This window comes from Bombina bombina, chromosome 3 (assembly GCF_027579735.1).
Source record: "Bombina bombina isolate aBomBom1 chromosome 3, aBomBom1.pri, whole genome shotgun sequence".
NCBI classification, from domain to species: domain Eukaryota; kingdom Metazoa; phylum Chordata; class Amphibia; order Anura; family Bombinatoridae; genus Bombina; species Bombina bombina.
The window spans coordinates 1,103,745,421-1,103,767,888 of NC_069501.1; the positions used below are offsets into that span (position 1 = coordinate 1,103,745,421).

Below are 22,468 nucleotides of genomic sequence, written 5' to 3' on the forward strand. Positions count from 1 at the left end.
AACTGATTTGTGGGTGTGGTGAGGGGTGTATTTATAGGCATTTGAGGTTTGGGAAACTTTGCCCCTCCTGGTAGGAATGTATATCCCATACGTCACTAGCTCATGGACTCTTGCTAATATGAAAGAAAGGAATTTATCAGGTAAGTTCTTACATAAATTATGTTATGTTATCACTAGCCCCTGAAATCATCATTTTATTTGTTCATTAATCCTGCTCATTTTGTTTTTGGAATTATGAAATTGGGAGATTAACAATAAAAGATAACAATTCTGTGTTGCTTTCAGGAGTTAACAACCATTTTAAACTAGAGGGGTGATAATGGCAGAAGCATTTTAGGATTGTAATCACTAGGGAAAAACACACTAACAGTACCAAACAAAGGTTATAAATTGTTACCTGTTTAAAACAAGCACAATAATGTGATCAACTCCTTAGTTTAATACCTTGAACAATTTTTGTATTTTGATACTGTATCAGGGGGGTATTATGGCAAAGCACGATTAGAGTTGAGCCTAGGGCAGACAACATTGAGGGGTAGTTTTATGGGATGTCTTTCCAATCCTACACTCTTCAAATATTTTATGTATTAATTTTATTACAAAGCGATGTTTCCTGCTTGCTTAATGGGTGCGCTTAGCCACTCCATGCTTCCCTGGCCTACACCTTTGTAAAAGATACAAGTGAAAACTAAGCTAAAATAGTTGTGGGCGGGGATTTGAGGGCAGCAGATTTTTAAGTTCCCACAGCAGCATAAAAACTAAATACTTCACTGCATTGTATTGTTGGGCAAACAACTTTTATATCCTGTCTTAAGGATTTTGGGGGGCACATTTGCAAAACACATTGTGTCAGAGCAAAAGCATGGTCAATTCAATTTAGCACTAGCAGGACAAAATTGCACTGGGCACGTTATTGAGTTAACAGACAGACAGCTCAATGAAGTATCATGAGGAATTAAAACACTTAAATAAATTATCTATCCAACGGCACCAGCTCAAATGTGAGTAAATCACTTGGATTAGAGGTGAAGAAATGCACAAGCACTCGCTTCCCCCTGATAAGCACAAGTGTTTAATACCTGACAGGTTGTCAGAAGCTAAGATCCTCTTTTTATCATTAGAAGTGTCTCCATCTCCTTTTTTGGAGGTCTGTGGATATTTTCCTAATGTCATATAGTTTGTACACAACTGATTGCATCTAATTGAACATAAATAATGACAAAGATGTAATTACGTCTTCTAATTTTTGTTAGGCAACAGTTGCAAACATATATTATTATACAGAAATATGTATAGAATGAATATTATGTGAAGTCCTGTTGCTGGTGATGCCATTGATGATTTGTTCAATAGGTATGTGCATTCCTGGGGAGTTCATTCTATCTCTATGTAGCATACTTCATAGATACTTTCTGTGGTTTCCAAACAACAAAGTCAGTAGAGGGAGTTTAATTGTTAGCTAATGTTAATTGTTTATTTGCAATTTCAAACAGGCACAATACAAGGTACTCCTGCTTTTCTGAACAGACACAGTGTTTAAAATACTGTTGCACAGAGCATACCAAGATATGCTCCACATGCCTGTGTAAAGTAGTAGCTCTCACTGAAACAGATATACTTTTTACTTGAAGCGTTTTGCAAAAATTCAAAATTTAAATATACTAATGTTCATTTCAGTTTTGGCCAGAATGCCCCTTCTATATTAGATGGATTAACAAGGCATTGGGGGATATTTATCAAAGGTCTGGTGGACCTGAACCGACAGTGCGGATCAGGTCCGCCAGACCTCACTGAATGCGGAGAGCAATACGCTCTCCGTATTCAGCATTGCACCAGCAGCTCTTGTGAGCTGCTGGTGCAACGCCGCCCCCTGGAGATTCACGGGAGATCAGGTTGATTTTCGCTCAAAGCAGGCGGACAGGTTATGGAGCAGCGGTCTTTAGACCACTACTTCATAACTGGTGTTTCTGGCGAGTCTGCAGGGTCGCCAGAAACACAGGCCCTCAAGCTCCATCCAGAACTTGATAAATGGGCCCCATAATCTCTAAGATCAAATCTTTATTGACATGTTAGATGGAAGATTTGTGGTCTGGTACCAGCTCCCATTTTGACATTTACCAGAATCTTAAAAGACCACAAAATTCAGTAGAATTGAATAACTAACAAATACACAATATACAGTAAAGGCAATGCAATAGCACTTACATTTAATTTGAAATGAGCAGTAGTATATTTCTCTTGTAAGGTGTATCTTCAATCAAAGTTTGTTATTTTTAAACGGTGCCGGCATTGTACTGTTTTTTTACCTCAGGCAGAAATTAGAAGAAGTTGCCTGAGGTTTTTGATGATCTTAGCAGGTTGTAACTAAGGTCCACTGCTGTTCTCACACATAACTGAAGAGTATGGGGAAACTTCAGCTGGGAGAACGGCCTGCAGAATTAACTGCCCTGAGGTATGTTCAGTATATTTTTTTCTAGAGGATAATAAGAACTAGAAAATGCTGACAGTGCCTGATATAGTTAAGGTAAGCCTGATTGCAGTGATTTAATAACGACTGGCATCATGCTTGCAGTAAAGGGTAATTTTCATATTACTTTCTATTATGGCTTAGTATGTAAAACGTTATATATATATAAGGAACGTTTTTTACTGAGGTGATAAATTTTTATTTGGGGCCTAGTTTTCCACATGGCTGTTATTTTACTCCTAGGAATAGTTTTTTAAGGCCCTCTGACTTTGAGTGCATGGTGGGAGGGGCCTATTTTTGCGCTCTAATTGCGCAGTTGTTTATTACATCCTGAGACATCCAGCTTCCCTGAAGGATTCCCCTGACATATTGGACCTCTATAAAGGGTTTTTGTGCCTAAAAAAAGTCGTTTTATGGGAAGGTAGGAGCCACAGTAGAGCTGTGTCAGTTTGCTTGTGACTGTTATAACGTTTTTTACCGTTTTTTTGCTTCGTTTTTGAACCTGAGGGGTTAATCATCCATTTGCAAGTGGGTGCAATGCTATTTTAGTCTATTATATACACTGTAAAAATTTCATAGAGTTAACTGCTTTTTTCACTGTTTTGCAGTTTTTGTGTTTGTTTTTTTCCCTTAAAGGCACAGTACCGTTTTTTATATTCTGCTTTTTCACATTAATTAAAGTGTTTTCAAAGCTTGCTGGTCTCATTACTAGTCTGTTAAGCATGTCTGACATAGAGGAAACTCCTTGTTCATTATGTTTAGAAGCCATTGTGGAACCCCCTCTTAGAATGTGTACCAAATGCACTGATCTTACTATAAGTTATAAAGACCAAATTCTGGCTTTAAAAGATTTATCACCAGAGGAAATTGACAAGGGGGAAGTTATGCCGACTAACTCTCCCCACGTGTCAGAGCCTTTAACTCCCGCTCAAGAGGCGCCAAGTACATCTAGCGCGCCCATTGCGTATACTTTACAAGACATGGCGGCAGTTATGAATCATACTCTTACAGAATTATTGTCCAAACTGTCAGGGTTACAAGGAAAGCGAGACAGCTCTGGGACTAGAAAAAATACAGAGCTCTCTGACGCTTTAGTAGCTATGTCCGATATACCCTCACAATGTGCAGAAGCCGAAGAAGGAGAGCTTCTATCTGTGGGCGATTTCTCTGACTCAGGGAAGACACTTCAACCTGATTCTGATATGTCTACATTTAAATTTAAGCTTGAACACCTCCGCATGTTGCTCAGGGAGGTTTTAGCAACTCTGGATGACTGTGACGCCATTGTAGTCCCAGAGAAATTGTGTAAATTGGATAAATACTATGCAGTGCCTGTTTACACTGATGTTTTTCCAATACCTAAGAGGTTTTCAGAAATTATTACTAAGGAATGGGATAGACCAGGTGTACCGTTCTCACCCCCTCCTGTTTTTAAAAAGATGTTTCCCATAGATGCCGCTATACGGGACTTGTGGCAAACGGTCCCTAAGGTGGAGGGAGCAGTCTCTACTCTAGCGAAGCGTACCACTATCCATGTCGAGGACAGTTGTGCTTTTCTAGACCCAATGGACAAAAAATTAGAGGGTTACCTTAAGAAAATTTTTATTCAACAAGATTTTATTCTCCAGCCCCTTGCATGCATTGCCCCTTTCACTGCTGCTGCGGCCTTCTGGTTTGAGTCTTTAGAAGAGGCTCTACAGGTAGAAACCCCATTGGATGATATCCTTGACAAGCTTAAAGCCCTTAAGCTAGCCAATTCATTTGTTTCTGACGCCGTTGTTCAGTTAACCAAACTAACGGCTAAGAACTCAGGTTTTGCTATTCAGGCGCGTAGGGCGCTATGGCTTAAATCCTGGTCAGCTGACGTTACTTCAAAGTCTAAGCTTCTCAACATTCCCTTCAAAGGGCAGACCCTATTCGGGCCTGGACTGAAGGAGGTCATTTCTGATTTTACTGGAGGAAAAGGTCACGCCCTTCCTCAGGATAGGTCCAACAAATTAAGTACCAAACAGCCTAATTTTCGTGCCTTTCGAAACTTCAAGAGTGGCGCAGCTTCAACTTCCTCTAATACAAAACAAGAGGGAAATTTTGCCCAGTCCAAGCTGGTCTGGAGACCTAATCAGGCTTGGAACAAAGGAAAGCAGGCCAAAAAACCTGCTGCTGCCTCTAAGACAGCATGAAAGATCAGCCCCCGATCCGGTAACGGATCTAGTAGGGGGCAGACTTTCTCTCTTCGCCCAGGCTTGGGCAAGAGATGTCCAGGATCCCTGGGAGTTGGAAATTGTGTCCCAGGGATATCTTCTGGACTTCAAAGCTTCTTCCCCAAAAGGAAGATTTCATCTCTCACAATTATCTGCAAACCAGATAAAGAGAGAGGCATTCTTACATTGTGTTCAAAACCTCCTAGTTATGGGAGTGATCCACCCAGTTCCAAAGGAGGAACAGGGGCAAGGCTTCTATTCAAATCTGTTTGTGGTTCCCAAGAAAGAGGGAACCTTCAGACCAATCTTAGATCTCAAGATCCTAAACAAATTTCTCAGGGTCCCATCCTTCAAGATGGAGACTATTCGAACCATCCTACCTATGATCCAGGAGGGTCAATATATGACTACCGTGGACTTAAAGGATGCTTATCTGCACATTCCGATACACAGAGAACATCATCGGTTTCTCAGGTTCGCCTTCCTAGACAGGCATTACCAGTTTGTGGCTCTTCCCTTTGGGTTAGCTACTGCACCAAGAATCTTTATGAAGGTTCTGGGGTCACTCCTAGCAGTCCTAAGGCCGCGGGGTATAGCAGTAGCCCCTTATCTAGACGACATTCTAATACAGGCGTCAAATTTTCAAATCGCCAGGTCCCATACAGACATTGTTCTGGCATTTCTGAGGTCGCATGGGTGGAAAGTGAATGAAGAAAAAAGTTCTCTATCCCCTCTCACAAGAGTTTCATTCCTAGGAACTCTGATAGATTCTGTAGAAATGAAGATTTACCTGACAGAGGCCAGGTTGTCAAAACTTCTAAACTCCTGCCGTGTTCTTTATTCTACTTCTCGCCCTTCAGTGGCTCAGTGTATGGAAGTGAAATAAATATACCATAAATCACAAACTAAAAAAGTGTGATATAAATGTGATAGTAAAATAACGAAAATAAAACAAAGTTCATATATAAGGATATATCCGAGTTTTCTTGATAGAATATTCTGCTTGTTAGCAAATCTGCAACGAATTCCTCAGTGGAATCTCATGGAGAAAGAAACAGAAAATAGCAACATAGTGTGACACTGTATCAACTCGTGGATAGGTAATTCTTTTGTAACAAATGGTTACTCACATTCGTTGGAACTTTCGACTAAGCTCAAGGATATGCGCACTCCCTCTTTATACTGGAGGGAAAACAGTATACTTGGCAAATCTCAGATATAAAATTGTATTAAAATATACATAAAAGCGTCACAACAGCCTTTTAACCACCAATATTATAGGGTCCAACAGCAAAGATAATATGACCAATGCTTGGAAGGGCTACTCCAGTGTAGGGGTAAATGGCTCAGCAGATGAATGGCCGCCGAAACCACTACCACTCAAACACAAGATGACAGCACTTTTACCCCAGGTGTCCCGGCTGATGTAGAGATGCTGTAAAAGTTCAGATCCCAGATCAGTGTATGGAAGTAATAGGCTTAATGGTAGCAGCAATGGACATAGTGCCGTTTGCCCGCCTACATCTCAGACTGCTGCAACTCTGCATGCTCAGTCAGTGGAATGGGGATTACACAGATTTGTCCCCTCTACTAAATCTGATTCAAGAGACCAGGGATTCTCTTCTCTGGTGGTTATCTCGGGTCCATCTGTCCAAGGGTATGACCTTCCGCAGGCCAGATTGGACAATAGTAACGACAGATGCCAGCCTTCTGGGCTAGGGTGCAGTCTGGAACTCCCTGAAGGCTCAGGGCTTGTGGACTAAGGAGGAGACATTCCTTCTGATAAACATTCTGGAACTAAGAGCAATATTCAATGCTCTTCAGGCTTGGCCTCAGCTAGCTGCGGTCAGATTCATCAGATTTCAGTCGGACAACATCACGACTGTAGCCTACATCAACCATCAAGGGGGAACAAGGAATTCCCTAGCAATGTTGGAGGTTTCAAAAATAATTCTATGGGCAGAGGTTCACTCTTGCCATCTATCAGCTATCCATATCCCAGGAGTAGAGAACTGGGAGGCAGATTTTCTAAGTCGACAGACTTTTCATCTGGGGGAGTGGGAAGTCCATCCGGAGGTGTTTGCACAGTTGATTCAACTTTGGGGCGAACCAGAATTGGATCTCATGGCGTCTCGTCAGAACGCCAAGCTTCCTTGTTACGGATCCAGGTCCAGGGATCCCAAGGCAGCGCTGATAGATGCTCTAGCAGCGCCTTGGTCTTTCAACCTGGCTTATGTGTTTCCACCGTTTCCTCTGCTCCCTCGTCTGATTGCCAAGATCAAGCAGGAGAGAGCTTCAGTGATTTTGATAGCACCTGCATGGCCACACAGGACTTGGTATGCAGATCTGGTGGACATGTCATCCTTCCACCATGCACTCTACCGCTGAGGCAGGACCTTCTTCTTCAGGGTCCTTTCAACCATCCAAATCTAATTTCTCTGCGTCTGACTGCTTGGAGATTGAACGCTCGATTTTATCAAAACGTGGTTTCTCTGAATCGGTCATTGATACCTTAATTCAGGCTCGAAAGCCTGTAACCAGGAAAATCTATCATAAGATATGGTGTAAATATCTTCATTGGTGTGAATCCAAGGGATACTCATGGAGTAAAGTCAGGATTCCCAGGATATTATCTTTTCTCCAAGAAGGATTGGAGAAGGGATTGTCAGCTAGTTCCTTAAAGGGACAGATTTCTGCTCTGTCTATTCTTTTGCACAAGCGTCTGGCGGATGTTCCAGACGTTTAGGCGTTAGTTAGAATCAAGCCTGTGTTTAAACCTGTTGCTCCGCCATGGAGTTTAAATTTAGTTCTAAAAGTTCTTCAAGGGGTTCTGTTTGAGCCTCTGCATTCCATAGATATCAAGATTTTATCTTGGAAAGTTCTGTTTTTGGTAGCTATCTCTTTGGCTCGAAGAGTTTCAGAGCTATCTGCCTTGCAGTGTGATCCCCCTTATCTGATCTTCCATGCAGATAAGGTAGTTTTGCGTACCAAACCTGGGTTTCTTCCTAAGGTGGTATCTAATAAGAATATCAATCAGGAGATTGTTGTTCTGTCACTGTGTCCTAATCCTTCTTCAAAAAAGGAACGTCTATTACACAATCTTGACGTGGTTCGTGCTTTAAAGTTTTATTTACAAGCTACTAAAGATTTTCGTCAAACATCTGCATTGTTTGTTGTCTACTCTGGACAGAGGAAAGGCCAAAAGGCTTCAGCAACTTCTCTTTCCTTTTGGTTAAGAAGTATAATTCGCTTAGCTTATGAGACTGCTGGCCAGCAGCCTCCTGAAAGAATTACAGCTCATTCCACTAGAGCGGTGGCTTCCACATGGGCTTTTAAAAATGAGGCTTCTGTTGAACAGATTTGTAAGGTGGCGACTTGGTCTTCGCTTCATACTTTTTCTAAATTCTACAAATTTGATACTTTTGCTTCTTCGGAGGCTATTTTTGGGAGAAAAGTCTTACAGGCAGTGGTGCCTTCCGTTTAAGTGCCTGCCTTGTCCCTCCCTTCATCCGTGTCCTATAGCTTTGGTATTGGTATCCCACAAGTAATGGATGAATCCGTGGACTGGATACACCTTACAAGAGAAAACAAAATTTATGCTTACCTGATAAATTTATTTCTCTTGTGGTGTATCCAGTCCACGGCCCGCCCTGTCATTTTAAGGCAGGTGTTTTTTATTTTTAAACTACAGTCACCACTACACCCTATAGTTTCTCCTTTCTCTTGCTTGTCTTCGGTCGAATGACTGGAGGTGGCAGTTAGGGGAGGAGCTATATAGACAGCTCTGCTGTGGGTGATCCTCTTGCAGCTTCCTGTTGGGAAGGAGAATATCCCACAAGTAATGGATGAATCCGGGGACTGGATACACCACAAGAGAAATAAATTTATCAGGTAAGCATAAATTTTGTTTTTCTGGCAAATTTCAAAGTTAAAGGGATATGAAACCCCAATGTTTTGTTCATTTATGATTCAGATAGAGCAGGGAATTTTAAGAAACTTTCTAATTTACTCCTATTGTCACTTTTTCTTCATTCTCTTGGAATCTTTATTTGAAAAAGCAGGAATGTAAGCTTAGACGCCATTTATTTTTGGTTCAGCACCCTGGGTAGTGCTTGCTGATTGAGGGCTACACACATATACAAATTTGAAATTCTGAATGTAACATTCCATTTAACAAATGCTATTCAAATTTCAATAGTTCATGTGGTAGGGTACTTAGTGAATAGATACATAAAAGATACATATATATTATTTCAAATTTTTCTGTTTTGAATATTGCATTATTCGAATATTATATTTTAAGAGAGCATTAGAAATACTATAACAAATAGATCAACTAAAATTTTGATTCAAATTTTGCAATATTCAAATTAGAAAATCTAATATTACATTTATAGATAGCATCAGAGCCATCTTTACCACAGGGCAAATGGGGCAGTTGCCCAGGGCCCTGTCTTTGTTGAGGGGCCCAAGAGTCATAAAAAAAAAAAAAAAAATTTGGTTCATGCCAGACTGCTGATATCATGTGATATGGGGGACACACACAGTCAGTCCTAATACTGTCACAGTCAAAAGTTATCTGCTTATATTTATTTGTGAGAAACTGTGCCAGACCGTGCCGGTGTCATGTGACATGCCAAGCTAGTGCCATGTGCTGTTTTAGACTGTGCAGCACTGAATGCTAATCCCTAACTCGGCATCCAGCCAATCCCACTGCATCAGAAAAGGTCCTGGGGTTACCACTGTTACCAGGTAACTGCTCTGGTGGTGAGGATGTTTCTGGGTAGGGCTGACTGTAGGCGCATGCAGCAGAAAGCTGGAGCGGCAGGCACGTGTGGATTTGAGCATCTGTGCAGCTGCACACACTTTTCTCTTCAGTCTTGAGGCTGTGTGACTCATCTCACACTGTATCCATGCAGCCTTGGGCAGACAACATCCAGTCTGCTGGTCCCCTTAGCCCTGCTCTTTCTGCTGTGACCCTAAGATCAACTAACAGAAGTTTGTTAGGGGAACATTGTTTTGTAGAAAGGTTTTAATTGGAAGAATAAGTGAGTGCACACATGCCCCTCCCCCATGCAGCATTGTCTAGTGCAGGGTGAGATGGAACTTGTTCCTAGCAAAGAAGAGACATGTGCTGCTGTGGCTGATGTATAGTGTCATGCTGATACTTCACACATTAAGTAAGGTTTATTTTTATATATTTTTTTTCTCTCTGTCTCAGATTTAGTAGTTCTGCTGTTCCAGTCAGTAAACTTTGTCTGCACCTCCATGCTTCCTCCTCAGTCTTTAACTTGCTTTGCTCCTGTTGGCTGCCCTAAATCTCTTTAACCAGCTAACCTCACACCAGAATCACATTCAAAAGCATATTCAATTAATCCACAGTGGAGGAATTTATATATTTATTTACTTATTAGTACTGCTTAGGTCCAGTTTCACATATTGCAATTTTTATTTTTTATTTTAAATGATTAGCCCAGCAGTGGATGATCCACTAAAAAAAAATTGATTTAGTTGTTTTTTGGGATGTTGGGGTGGAGAGCGAATTTGCATTGGGGGGGGGGGGGCAAGAAAATGTTTGCCCAGGGTCCAGACAATATTAAAGACGGCCCTGGATAGCATAAGAAATACTATTGTATTAAATGAATGTTAGAATGTTGTACAAACATTTGAATTTCAAAACAAACGAATGTGTTAAAATTTGTTTCATTTTTTGAGTGTTACAAACATTTGCCCATCCCTACTCAAAACCAATAAACAAAGGTGGAACAGCACCAAAGGAAAGGAGTGCCCGTGAAAACAGGTGAACTGCCACTTCACCAAAAAGATATCCAAAACAAAGAGGGTGTCCACAGCTCTCCAATGTTAAAAGGACAGCACTTATATGTCCTAAATAAAGATTACTTTTAACATTGGAGAGCTGTGGACACCCTCTTTGTTTTGGATACTCAAAACCAATGTTACATTCAAAAACTTTTTGGGGTAATTGATAATAAATCGAAAATGTTTCAGCCTGCGTGCATAGGAGGGAAAACAACCCCACAGTTTAAGTGGTTTTATGTCCCTTTAAAACACCTTTCACTTGACATAATTCAAAAGAAAAAGGCTGCTCTTTCATACAGATGAGAAAAAAGGAGTACAATATCCCTTTAAACTAAATAGAAAATGCTAGATGGCTGTAACGACAGCAATCAAAAACTCAAAAAATGATGACAGCATTGAAATCAAACCTAAAAAAAAGAAAATGTAAAATTGCAATAGATGGTGAAATAGATGTGATTTTTTATATCTATAAAAACAATGTTGCTTTCAAACCAAAGGTCAAAGGAACTGACAGCAGCAATCTTGTAGAAAATTTCTCATAACCCATAATTGCAGTTTTTGTGTGTGAATTTCAGTGAAAATGTTACTATTTGACCCCAGCACTGAACAAAACCACCTTGTTGAAATAGCTTTGCATGTCTAATACATTCCAGAGTTTTAGTTTTAGAAATGTTGGCTGAAATAACATAAAAAAATGACCATCAGTACAGCATGTAAAGCAGACAGACAAGTTACTATTAGACATTATATGGGTGAATAGAATTATTGTAGTCATTTAGGAATATTAAAGAGCAAATCAAAATAGTTTTCTGCCTAAAGGCAAATAAATGTGCATTAACTCATGACACTTTGTTTTGATTAATTTTACTGAACATATTTTGTGTGGTTTTCCTTTCAGAGTGTTTAAGCCAGGTTTACAAATAACTGACATTCTTGTAGCAAATGTCATAAGCAAGGAAAATCTGAGTCATGAGAAGACATCTTACCTGATTTTCCCATTGCTACCAGTACTACCCTATCTATTGTTTTCTGAGTTAAAAGATGAGTGGGTTTCTTTATACAATACAGCAGTTGCCCTATGGGCATTGACATAGGGCTAAGTTTAAAGGGATAGAAAAGTCAAAATTTAAATGTACATAAATGTATTTGAATTTGAAATAGGAGGTGGCATACGCACATGTTCTCTGAGGGCCCGTGCACCAGTTTAGAAGCTCAGAGAACTGAAGATGGTGAGTATTGCTTCTGTGAAGACTTGATTTGTGTCATACAAATCACTGCTGACTCTCTGAGAATAACTGGTGCACAAGATATGTGCGTATGCTTCAAAAAATAGCAATAACTTTTACTAGATGCATTTTTGCTAATGGAAGTATATTACAAAAGTACTTCTATTTCACATTGAAATGCACCCATTCATATTTCAATTTTGACCTTTCTATCCCTTTAAAAAACAAAAAAAAAGACAAAATTAAACATGAATATCTTTGATCATAATATGCAAACATTGTATGCGAGAGATAAGGGTTTTTTGCACTCGTCGGACTTAATGCTGGTATTACGAGTTGAAAGTAAACTCACACACTTGAGCGCAATCTCAATTCACGCTAGAATGATTACCGCATCCTTGCGAAACTAAAAAGTTGCACAAAACACATCAAAAATACATTACAAAGTATAGTTACATTCATATTAAATCTATTAGAAAGGATAAAGTATGAAGAAATGTTAGCACTTCCCTTCAGGTGCTCGCTGCCAGCCCTGGGTCTCCCAAACCGTGTATAGAAGCAGAAAGTGCTGAAAGTGGTGGCATTGTCTCACCTCCAGGGAACAAAGCTGCCCACGTCCTCTGAGTCAACCTTGTTGCTTTCACCTCCAAAATGAAAGAGCTCACAATAGTGTAGCAGATTTAAGACAATGTGGTAGGCGCACAAACTGGTTATACTCACGAGATTGCAGTTAAAATAAGCCTTTTATTAAAATCATCATAAAGGTGTCTTCAGGTGCAGCTTCGGGTTTTATTTAAAATACAGCTCAACGCGTTTCGGCTAAAAGAAACCTTTATCAAGAGCATAAAGTTAAAACACTGGAACAAATGGTCAGAAAAGGCCCTTTTAAGGGCTATTGGTAGTTTATTGTAGGCTAGGGGATTTTTTATTTTGGGGGGGGCTTTTTTCATTTTTATAGGGCTATTAGATTAGGTGTAATTGTTTTTATTTTGGATATTTTCGTTTTTTATTTTTTGTAATTTAGTGTTTGTTATTTCTTGTAATTTTAGATTTAATTTTTTTTAATAGTGTTAGTTTTTTTCAATGTTTAATTTAGTTTATTTAATTGGTAGTTATTTTAATTTTAGTCTAATAGTTATGTTAGGTTAATTGTTAACCTAGGTTTTTTTAATTTCACAGGCAAGATTTTATTTATTTTAAGATAGGGATATTGTAATTTTAATTAAAAGTTAGGGGGTTGTTAGGTTTAGGGGTTAATAGTTTAATTTAGCTTTTTGCGATGTGGGGGGCTGGCGGTTTAGGGGTTAATAGTTTTTTTTAGTGAAGTGGGAGGCCAGAAGTTTAGGAGTTAATAACTTTATTTAATGGCGACAATGGCAATTTTGCATCAGGTATTTTCATAGGTCATACAGTGGTTCTAGTACTGACCATAGATCAATGTTTTGTTGTCACAATATTGCTCTACAGAAACTCACATACTGCCCTGTGCTGTCACTGGGGACACATAGTGTGTGGGATACTGGTGAATTTACATAAGAGTGTGAGAAAATACACTGACAGTTCAACAAGCTCCTTTGGCCATCAGGCTCAGCACTGCTCTCGATTCCAGTAACAGTAATGTTCGTTACCTCAGCCTTGGAGTCTCCCTCTGTCCCTGTCTGGTGACCTCGGCAGCATATATAAAGAAGGCTTCCGGCAAGAAACAGCCCAAGCATCCTTTTATTCACCTCGCCACCCACTGCCATGATTGGGAGAGCCATAACTCAGTTTGATTTTTACTGGCAGCTGATTTCCCGCCACACATCAGAAATGGGGGGAAACTAGCTGAACAGTAAAAATCAAACTCATCTGCTGTAGTGAGCGGAGCTTCATTGGGATTGGGCGGATGGGCGGGGCTGGTGGAAGTGATGTCATTGGCAGCCGGGCCCGGGTCTGAAGTGACCCCCTTGTTTTTTTAAAAAAGTTTGAAAATGTAAATCAGGCTTCAGTTCTAATAAAAGAAGTTTGTGGTATTCAAATTGGAGAGTGCGGGACCTGTTCATTTATCTATTTACATTTACTACCCAGAGCACCCCGGAAGTTGTTTGGTATAGTGTGTGCAGATCCCCTGCTTCAAGCTACTATATATATATATATATATATATATATATATATATATATATATAAATCAAGCTGCTTGCTGTCAACAAAACATTAATACAGTATATGTGGCTATGTTTCCTAATGAGGATATTTAAGTAATTTTGCTGTATCTTAAAGATACCAAAATATCTTTAGGCATTACCCTTATTGTAGTGAACAATATGTTCCTAAGGATGAAGAATGCACAAATATGCATGTCTAGTTCAAAATCAGTTTAAACTGATTAACTTAACTTTTTTCATCTCAAACAAATATTTGAATACACATAAACAAATAGTGTTGTTTCATAAGCATTAACTTTTTTTTTTGTTTAATAGGCATACAGTTTTTCTGAGAAATCATTCTGTACTACTTGAGTTCTCAAGGTGAAACTGCACATGTAAATCCAAAAATATTTAAATAATAATTATTACTACATTATTACTATTATTATTTTTCAGTTTGTTTTTAATCATTTAAAAACAAATCACAAGTGTAATACAAATAAAACATTTTAATTATACATTTCTGTAATTATTACTGTCCTCTGATTATAGATTTTTTCTAAAAACAATTTTAATAGGAAGAATCCTCTCATTGGTCACAGTCTATGAGCTGCCTGTTAACGAAACTAGAACAGCTAAATGTTGATATTGAAGATGCCATCACTGCTGGTGCCACACATATTGTCCCTACAGACATTTACAGAGAAATGGTAAGAACAGATTCTATTGTTATACTTTGTTATATAAGCAAACAAAATAAATCATGTGCTCTTAACAATATATGCAGCTAGTTTCATACATACAATGCAAATATCCTACCCAGAGGCGGAACTACCATTGGTGCGGCAGGTGCAGTAGCACCAGGGCCCAACAGCTGGAGGGGGCCCATAACACCCTGTCTATAAATATGCGTATGCAGAATGTATAGAATCCTAATGCAGGGAAGCCTTTTATTAGTGCAAGTTGCAGGTCCATCTATCTATCCTCAAAATCATTATATTGAGCAGAATTTATTTTATTACTTTTGCTTTTATTGAGTTACCTTTGGGGGACCCCAAAAATTCTTGCACCAGGGCCCTCTGTTGACTAGGTCCGCTACTGATCCTACCTCACAATCTTTCTGTAGGCTTAACGGGACTGGGAGTTTTTGGTGATTCTGGATGTCTGGCCACTGGTATTTTTTGGGTAGGTTCAAGTCATTCCTGGGTTTTCATACTGGAGATTCAGTCATTTACCCTGAAGGGGAAAGTGCAGATGGAATAGTGCTCCCAACCTGTGACAACCCTGCTCTGTAATTTACTATATATACAGTATTTATTTAATAAGGTGATTATTATTATTATCTTTTATTTGTATAGCGCACTGGATACAAAGATAAGGGTATACAATGACAAGGATTTGTGATAAAATACAAAACATAACAAACTAAACAAATCTAGTACAGGAGGAAGAGGGCCCTGCTCTGGAAAGCTCACAGTCTACAGGTTTAGGGTGCAGAGACATAAGGTTTGGGGTAGCTTGTCATATGGATTGTAGTTGCAGCAGTGAGTGGCAGTTCAAGAATTATTTTGGTTAGGATGAGAGATGGAGGAGAGATGGTAAGCCTCTCTGTATAGGTATGTTTTTAAGGAGTGTCTGAAGCTATACAAGGTTGGAGACAGTCTTATGGAGCAGGGTAGATAGTTCCAGAGGACAGGAGCAGCATGTGAGAAGTCTTCGAGATGGAAGTGGGACGTAGAGATAATAGGAGTGAAGAGACGTAGGTCAGAGGTTGATCGAAGAGGACGGGATGGGGAATATTTGGAGGTGAGAGAGGAAATATAGTTGGGAGTTAGACTGTTGAGTGTTTTTTAAGTTAGAGTTAATACTTCAAATTGTATTCTGGAGTATATGGGGAGCCAGTGTAGAGACTCACAGAGCGGAGCAGCTGATGTAGCTGAAGCATTTATAATAGATTGAAGGGAGGAGACGCAGTGTTTTGGAAGGCCATTTAGAAGTAGATTTCAATAATCAATGCGTAACAAAATGAGGGAATGAATTAGTATTTTTGAAGTTTTTTTGAGTAAGGAAGGGACGAATTCAGGAAATGTTGTGTAGGTGCGAACGGCAGGATTGTATAAGCGCTTGTATATGTGGGTTCTGAGTCAATTGTGACCCCAAGACATCGGGCAAGTGTGGTTGGGGTAATGATGGAGTTGTCAACAGTTATAGAGAAATGGGGGGGTGGAGATTTTGGAAGAAGGGGGGAAAATAAGGAGCTCAGTTTTGGAGAGATTTAGCTTGAGATACTGAGAGGACATCCAAGATGAGATATGAGAGAGACAGTTAGTGACACGGGTTAGCAAGGAAGGAGATAGTTCTGGTGCAGAGAGGTAGATTTGGGTATCGTCGGCATACAAATGATAAGGAAGCCCGTGGGACTTTATTAAGGAACCTAGTGAGGACGTGTAGATTGAGAAGAGAAAGGGACAGAGGACAGAGCCTTGCGGTACCCCAACAGAAAGAGGTAACGGGGCAGAGTATACTCCAGAGAAGGCTACACTAAAGGTACGGTTAGACAGATAGGAAGAGAACCAAGAAAGAGTTGTGACACAGATGCCGAAGGATTGGAGGGTATGGAGCAAAAGAGGGTGGTCGACAGTATCAAAGGCTGCAGACAGATCAAGGAGGATAAGTAGAGAGAAGTGGCCTTTTGATTTTGCTGTAGGTCATTGGTAACCTTAACAATTGCTGTCTCTGTTGAGTGAAGGGGGCGGAATCCAGATTGCAGTGGGTCAAGGAGGGAGTTCAATGTAAGGAAATGGGATAGACGTGCATATACAAGCTTTTCAAAAAGGTTTTGATGCAAGAGGTAGTAGGGAAATAGGGCGGTAGTTGGATGGGGAGGTTGGATCAAGAGAATGTTTTTTGAGGATAGGTGTGACTAATGCATTTTTACGAGATGTGGGAACTATATCAAGTGTGACCCCAAGACAGCGGACTTGGGGTGAGGTGTTGAGAATAGAGTCTCCAAGCGTTTGGATGTCCCAAAGAGGGGGGGAATAAGAAGCAGCTCAGTTTTGGACAGATTGAGTTGGAGGTAGTGTGAAGATATCCAAGAGGAAATTGCAGAGAGGCAGTTGGAAATCTGGATAAGTAAAAAAGGAGAGGTATCCAGAGAGGAAAGATAGATTTGGGTATCATCAGCATATAAGTGGTACTGGAAGCCAAAGGAAGCTATAAGTTTTTCAAGCAAGGATGTATATAGAGAAAAGCAAGGTTCCCAAGATAGAGCCTTGTGGTACTCCAACTGAGAGAGGTAAAGGATCAAAAGATATCTTGTTAAAGGAAAATGAAAACGAGCGGTTTGAGAGATATGAGACAAACCAGGAGAAGGCTGTGTCTTGGGTGCCAAATTAATGTAGTATATTTAGGAGGAGAGGATGGTCAACTGTGTCAAAAGCAGCGGACAGGTCAAGAAGAATTAGTAAGGAGTAGTGGGTCTTTGCTTTATATCTACCCACACTATCATGCACAATGGCAGCAGCTTTCCTGTCTAAAAAGATTGTTGTATCAGGCCAGATAAATAATTTGTGCACCATGGAGTCCATATAGACCAGACCATATCCTTGCCAATTGCTATGTCTTGCCCCTTGACCGTCTCTATGTAAATACACATATGCTGCAGCTCGTAATACGAAGCAGAGTGTCATATCACCTACCCTTCTAGATTGTAAGTTCCCATGGGAATAGGGCCCTCACTTCCTCCTGTATGTGTTTGGAAATTTTGTCCTGTCTCTTACAAGTTTTAAATTATTGTTTTATTTAAATGAACTATATCCATGGACAGCGCTGCGGAATATGATGGCGCTTCATAAATAAAGTATTATAATAATAATAATAATAATAATAATAATAATAATATCATATCACTAAAGCTAAATGTCAATTACCACATAAAATATATTGTACAGATTAAATAATATCCAAAGTACTACATGCAATAACTGTACAATAACATATTACAAAGCATAATTTGCATATAATTGATTCTAATATATTTCTTGTGAACATTATTATAAAATTAGTAGTATTCTAGTACACCAGGGATGCATATACCTATTCTTTGAGAATATATTATTAGGCTTCTGTCAGGCTAATAGCAAATGTCGGCCCATGTAGGGGACCTCTATTGACCCTGTGAGATAGCTTGTCTCACGGTTATGTCTGATAATATTGTCTTCTTTCTTTTCTTTTTCTTTTATCTATATTTACATGTTTTTAAGTTTTGTTTTTTGGCATATGTTATGGTGGACTGTTTTGATAAGGGAGTTTTTTTTCTTGTTTTAATTAGTTTGTTGTGTAATGTTTTAAAGGCATTTTGTGATGCTGTGTCCTTCATAATGAAACTGGTTGTATGTGTAGAGACATGAACAGTTACAAGATAGATTCTGCTCCTTAGATTTTAATGGTCAGTGACCTGCATCTCATGGCTCTGATGAGGGGCGGGTACAAATTTTTATGAAACTTTATGAATTCTTCAATTTGTTTGCAATGCAAGAGTTTTTAAACAAGGTATTAGTTTCACAAATATGTTTATTAAATCTAGGCCATTATTACATTTCCAATTCACTTCTAGTATCAACATCTGCACAGTCTTTTTATATGCACACTATCTGAGGCACCATCTCCTACTGATCATGTGTATGACTTCACAGTATTTATGTATATGCATTTTGTAATTGGCTGATGGCTGTCATGATGCTCAGAGGTACTAGGAGTAGGGGAGCCTTACCTGGCAGAGGTTAGTGGGACTTGCGTTGTAAGGAGGTTAGGTTTTGGGCACAAAAGGAGCAGAAGCAAGGTCAGTTTTGGTACACATTTTAAAAAAAGTGACTAACTCCCTCCTGCCCCCTTCTGGGTGTGTCTTTAGGGTTGGTTGGTATTTTATTTATTTATTTTTATATATATATATATATATATATATATATATATATACAACACACGGAGAAAGTCCAGCACTTGCTTGCAAGCTCTCAGCTAAGATTAAAAGCAAAACTGGAAGAGTTAGTTACCACATCTGGCCAAATGGGACAAGCCCAGGTACCACGTCAAGGTCTCTCCCAAAACCTGGGTCCCTAATGTAGCCATACAAATGCAAGCTCTCAATAAAAAAAAACTGGGAACAAGTCAAGGGTGCACAGGCTTATGTAATGACCCTAGACATATACAAAACACGGAGGGGGACTGCACTCTCAGACTGGACTGGGTACACATCCAATGACTCTGCAACATGCTCAGCCCTGGGTGTTCAATAGCACTCCCAGGAAGCTGTGCTGTCTCCCGAGTCCCAGGGAGACAAGTCTGGGTGCAAGGACCATATGGAAAATGACAAAATAAATTAATACAACACAAAGAGAAAGTCCAGCACTCGCGTGCAAGCTCTCAGCTAAGATTAAAATCAAAACTGGAATAATTAATTAGCGCATCTGGCCAAATGTGAGAAGCACAGGTACCACGTATATAGTATAAATTTATTATTATTCTGAGCAGGAATAATTGATATAATGGATATTTTAAGAGCTGGGCCAGTTTTCTCTCTGTACCTACAACACACAGAGAAAGTCCAGCACTCCCTTGCAAGCTCTCAGCTAAGATTAAAAGCAAAGTTGGAAGAGTTAGTTACTGCATCTGGTCAAATGGGACAAGCCAAGGTACCACGTCAAAGTCTCTCCCAAAAGATGGGTCCCTAATGCAGCCATACAAATGCAAGCTCTCAATCAAACAAACTGGGAACAAGTCAAGGGTGCACAGGCTTATGTAATAACCCTAGACATATACAAATTACGGAAGGGGACTGCACTCAGACTTGTCTAGGGTTAACTGCCTGGGACAATGGAGACAGCACAGCTTCCTGAGAGTGCTATTGAGCACCCAGGGCTGAGCATGTTGTAGGGTCATAGGATGTGTACCCAGTGCAGTCTGAGAGTGCAGTCCCCTTCTGTGTTTTGTATATGTCTAGGACCATTACATAAGCCTGTGCACCCTTGACTTGCTCCCAGTTTTTTTGATTGAGAGCTTGCATTTGTATGGCTGCATTAGGGACCCATCTTTTGGGAGAGACTTTGACGTGGTACCTTGGCTTGTCCCATTTGACCAGATGCAGTAACTAACTCTTCCAACTTTGCTTTTAATCTTAGCTGAGAGCTTGCAAGGGAGTGCTGGACTTTCTCTGTGTGTTGTAGGTACAGAGAGAAAACTGGCCCAGCTCTTAAAATATCCATTATATCAATTATTCCTGCTCAGAATAATAATAAATTTATACTATATACATATAGTTAAATAAATAAGAGATATGAAAGACAACAATGTTTAGAACAAAAAAAGGAATTTAGAGACATGTAAATATGTTTGCAAAATATTTCTGACATAACACATAATACTTATTTTTTTATTATTATCAGGTATTTGTAGATTGCCAACATATTCCGCAGCACTATGAACATGGGTGGTATATAAAAAATTATTACAGGGATCAAATGATGAAAGAGGGTCCTGCCAAAAGTTGCACTGTTGTAGTCGGCTCTTATGAAGGTGAACTACAAACAGCTGGGCTCATAGGCTTACATGCTATGGGGTTTTAGGGTATAGCAGTGGAGATAGGAATGTTAGTGTAGGTTGTAAGTGTCCCTGAATAGTAGAGTTTTCAGGGAGCACTTGAAGCTTTTAAAACTAGGGGAGATTCTTGTGGAGTGAGGCAGAGAGTTCCATAAGTTGGGAGCCAGTCTTGAGAAATCTTGTAGACAAGAATGTGAGGAGGTAACAAGAGAGGAGGAGAGTAAGAGATCATAAGCGGAGTGAAGGGGATGGGAGGGAGAATATCTGAATACAAGGTCTGAGATGTAGGGGGGAGCAATGCAATTGAGGGCTTTGTGTGTCAGAGTGAGAATTTTGTGTTTAATCCTTAAGGCAAGAGGAAGCCAGTGAAGGGATTGGCAGAGAGTTGCGGCAGATGAAGAGAGACGTGCAAGGAAGATGAGCCTGGCAGAGGTATTCATTATGGATTGTAAAGAAACTAGGCAGCAGCTAGGGAGACCAGAGAGGATAGATTTGCAGTAGTCGAGGTAGAAAAGGATGAGAGAGTGAATTAAAATCTTTGTTGTGTCTTGTGTAAGGAAATGTCTAATTTTAGCAATGTTTTTAAGGTGGAAGCGGCAGGCTTTATCCAAGGACTGAATGTGAGGAGTGAAAGAAAGATCTGAGTCAAGTGTGACCCCAAGACATCGGGCATGTGAGGTTGGGGTAATGAGGGAGTTGTCACCAGTTATAGAGACATGGGGGTTGGAGATTTTGGAAGAAGGGAGGAAAATAAGGAGCTCAGTTTTGGAGCGATTTAGCTTGAGGTAGTGAGAGAACAACCAAGATGAGATATGAGAGAGACAGTTAGTGACACGGGTTAGTAAGGAAGGAGATAGTTCTGGTGCAGAGAGGTAGATTTGTGTATCGTCGGCATACAAATAATAAGGAAACCCATGGGACTTTGTTAAGGAACCTAGTGAGGACGTGTAGATTGAGAAGAGAAGGGGACTGAGGACAGAGCCTTGCGGTACCCCAAAGAAAGAGGTAACCGGGCAGAGGATACCCCAGAAAAGGCTACACTAAAGGTACGGTTAGACAGATAGGAAGAGAACCAAGAGAGAGCTGTGTCACAGATGCCGAAGGATTGGAGGGTATGGAGCAAAAGAGGTTGGTCAACAGTATCAAAGACTGCAGACAGATCAAGGAGGATAAGTAGAGAGAAGTGGCCTTTTGAATTTGCTGTAAGTAGGTCATTGGTAATCTTAACAATTGCTGTTTCTGTTGAGTGAAGGGGGCGAAATCCAGATTGCAGTGGGTTAAGGAGGGAGTTTAATGTAAGGAAATGGGATAGACATGCATATACTAGCTTTTCAAGAAGCTTTGAGGCAAGAGGTAGTAGGGAAAAAGGGGCGATAGCTGGACGGGGAGGTTGGATCGAGAGAAGGTTTTTTGAGGATAGGTGTAACTAATGCATGTTTAACCCTTTGAGTTAAAGCACTTTCCCACCTGGGTGCTAAGTTTTTTTAATGTTTTTTTTTTTTTTTGAACAATTTTTTTTGTAACTTTTTAAAAAATTTTCAGACCCCCAAGACTTACACTGTTGGAAAGGTTAGGCGATTACCTATAAATAAAGTTGTGCAGTGACGTCATCACGTTATTGCGCGTAATGTCACCACGCAAAACAGGGAAGCCCCAGCGATGCCTGTCACTCTACAGGCACGATTGCCTCGGTAGGAGCGGGTGGGAACCCCCAGATCTCCCTCAAGAGCTGTCATTAGCACCAGAGTGGGAAACTCTGTGACGGCTCAGAGCCGTCATTAGCATTTAAAGGGTTAAGAAATGTGGGAACTATACCAGTGCTGAGGGAGAGGTTGAAGATGTGTGTGAGTATAGGGGTAAGGGTAGAAGAGAGGAAGGGGAGTAGTTGTGAGGGGATGGGGTCGAGGGGACAGGTAGTGAGGTGAGAGGATAGTATAAGGGCAGAAACTTCATCCTCTGTAACAGGGGCAAAAGAGTTAAATTTATGGCTATGTGGGTTTTGTATGATTGTGAGATTTTGAGGGTGTGGGA

The 22,468-nt window shown here is 40.1% G+C and overlaps 1 protein-coding gene across 2 annotated transcripts in view; it reads left to right on the top strand.

Moving 5' to 3' along the window:
- The window catches only part of STARD13 (StAR related lipid transfer domain containing 13), a 654,709-nt gene that overhangs the window by 60,764 nt on the left and 571,477 nt on the right, over nt 1-22,468 (top strand). Inside the window, exon 3 of one of the 2 annotated variants that reach the window (XM_053708449.1) lies at nt 14,419-14,550. The exons of the other annotated variant lie outside the window; for it this stretch is intronic. Within the exon in view, the coding sequence (XP_053564424.1) occupies nt 14,419-14,550 (132 nt within the window). The remainder of the gene's footprint in view (nt 1-14,418; nt 14,551-22,468) is intronic. 2 annotated transcript variants of the gene reach the window in all.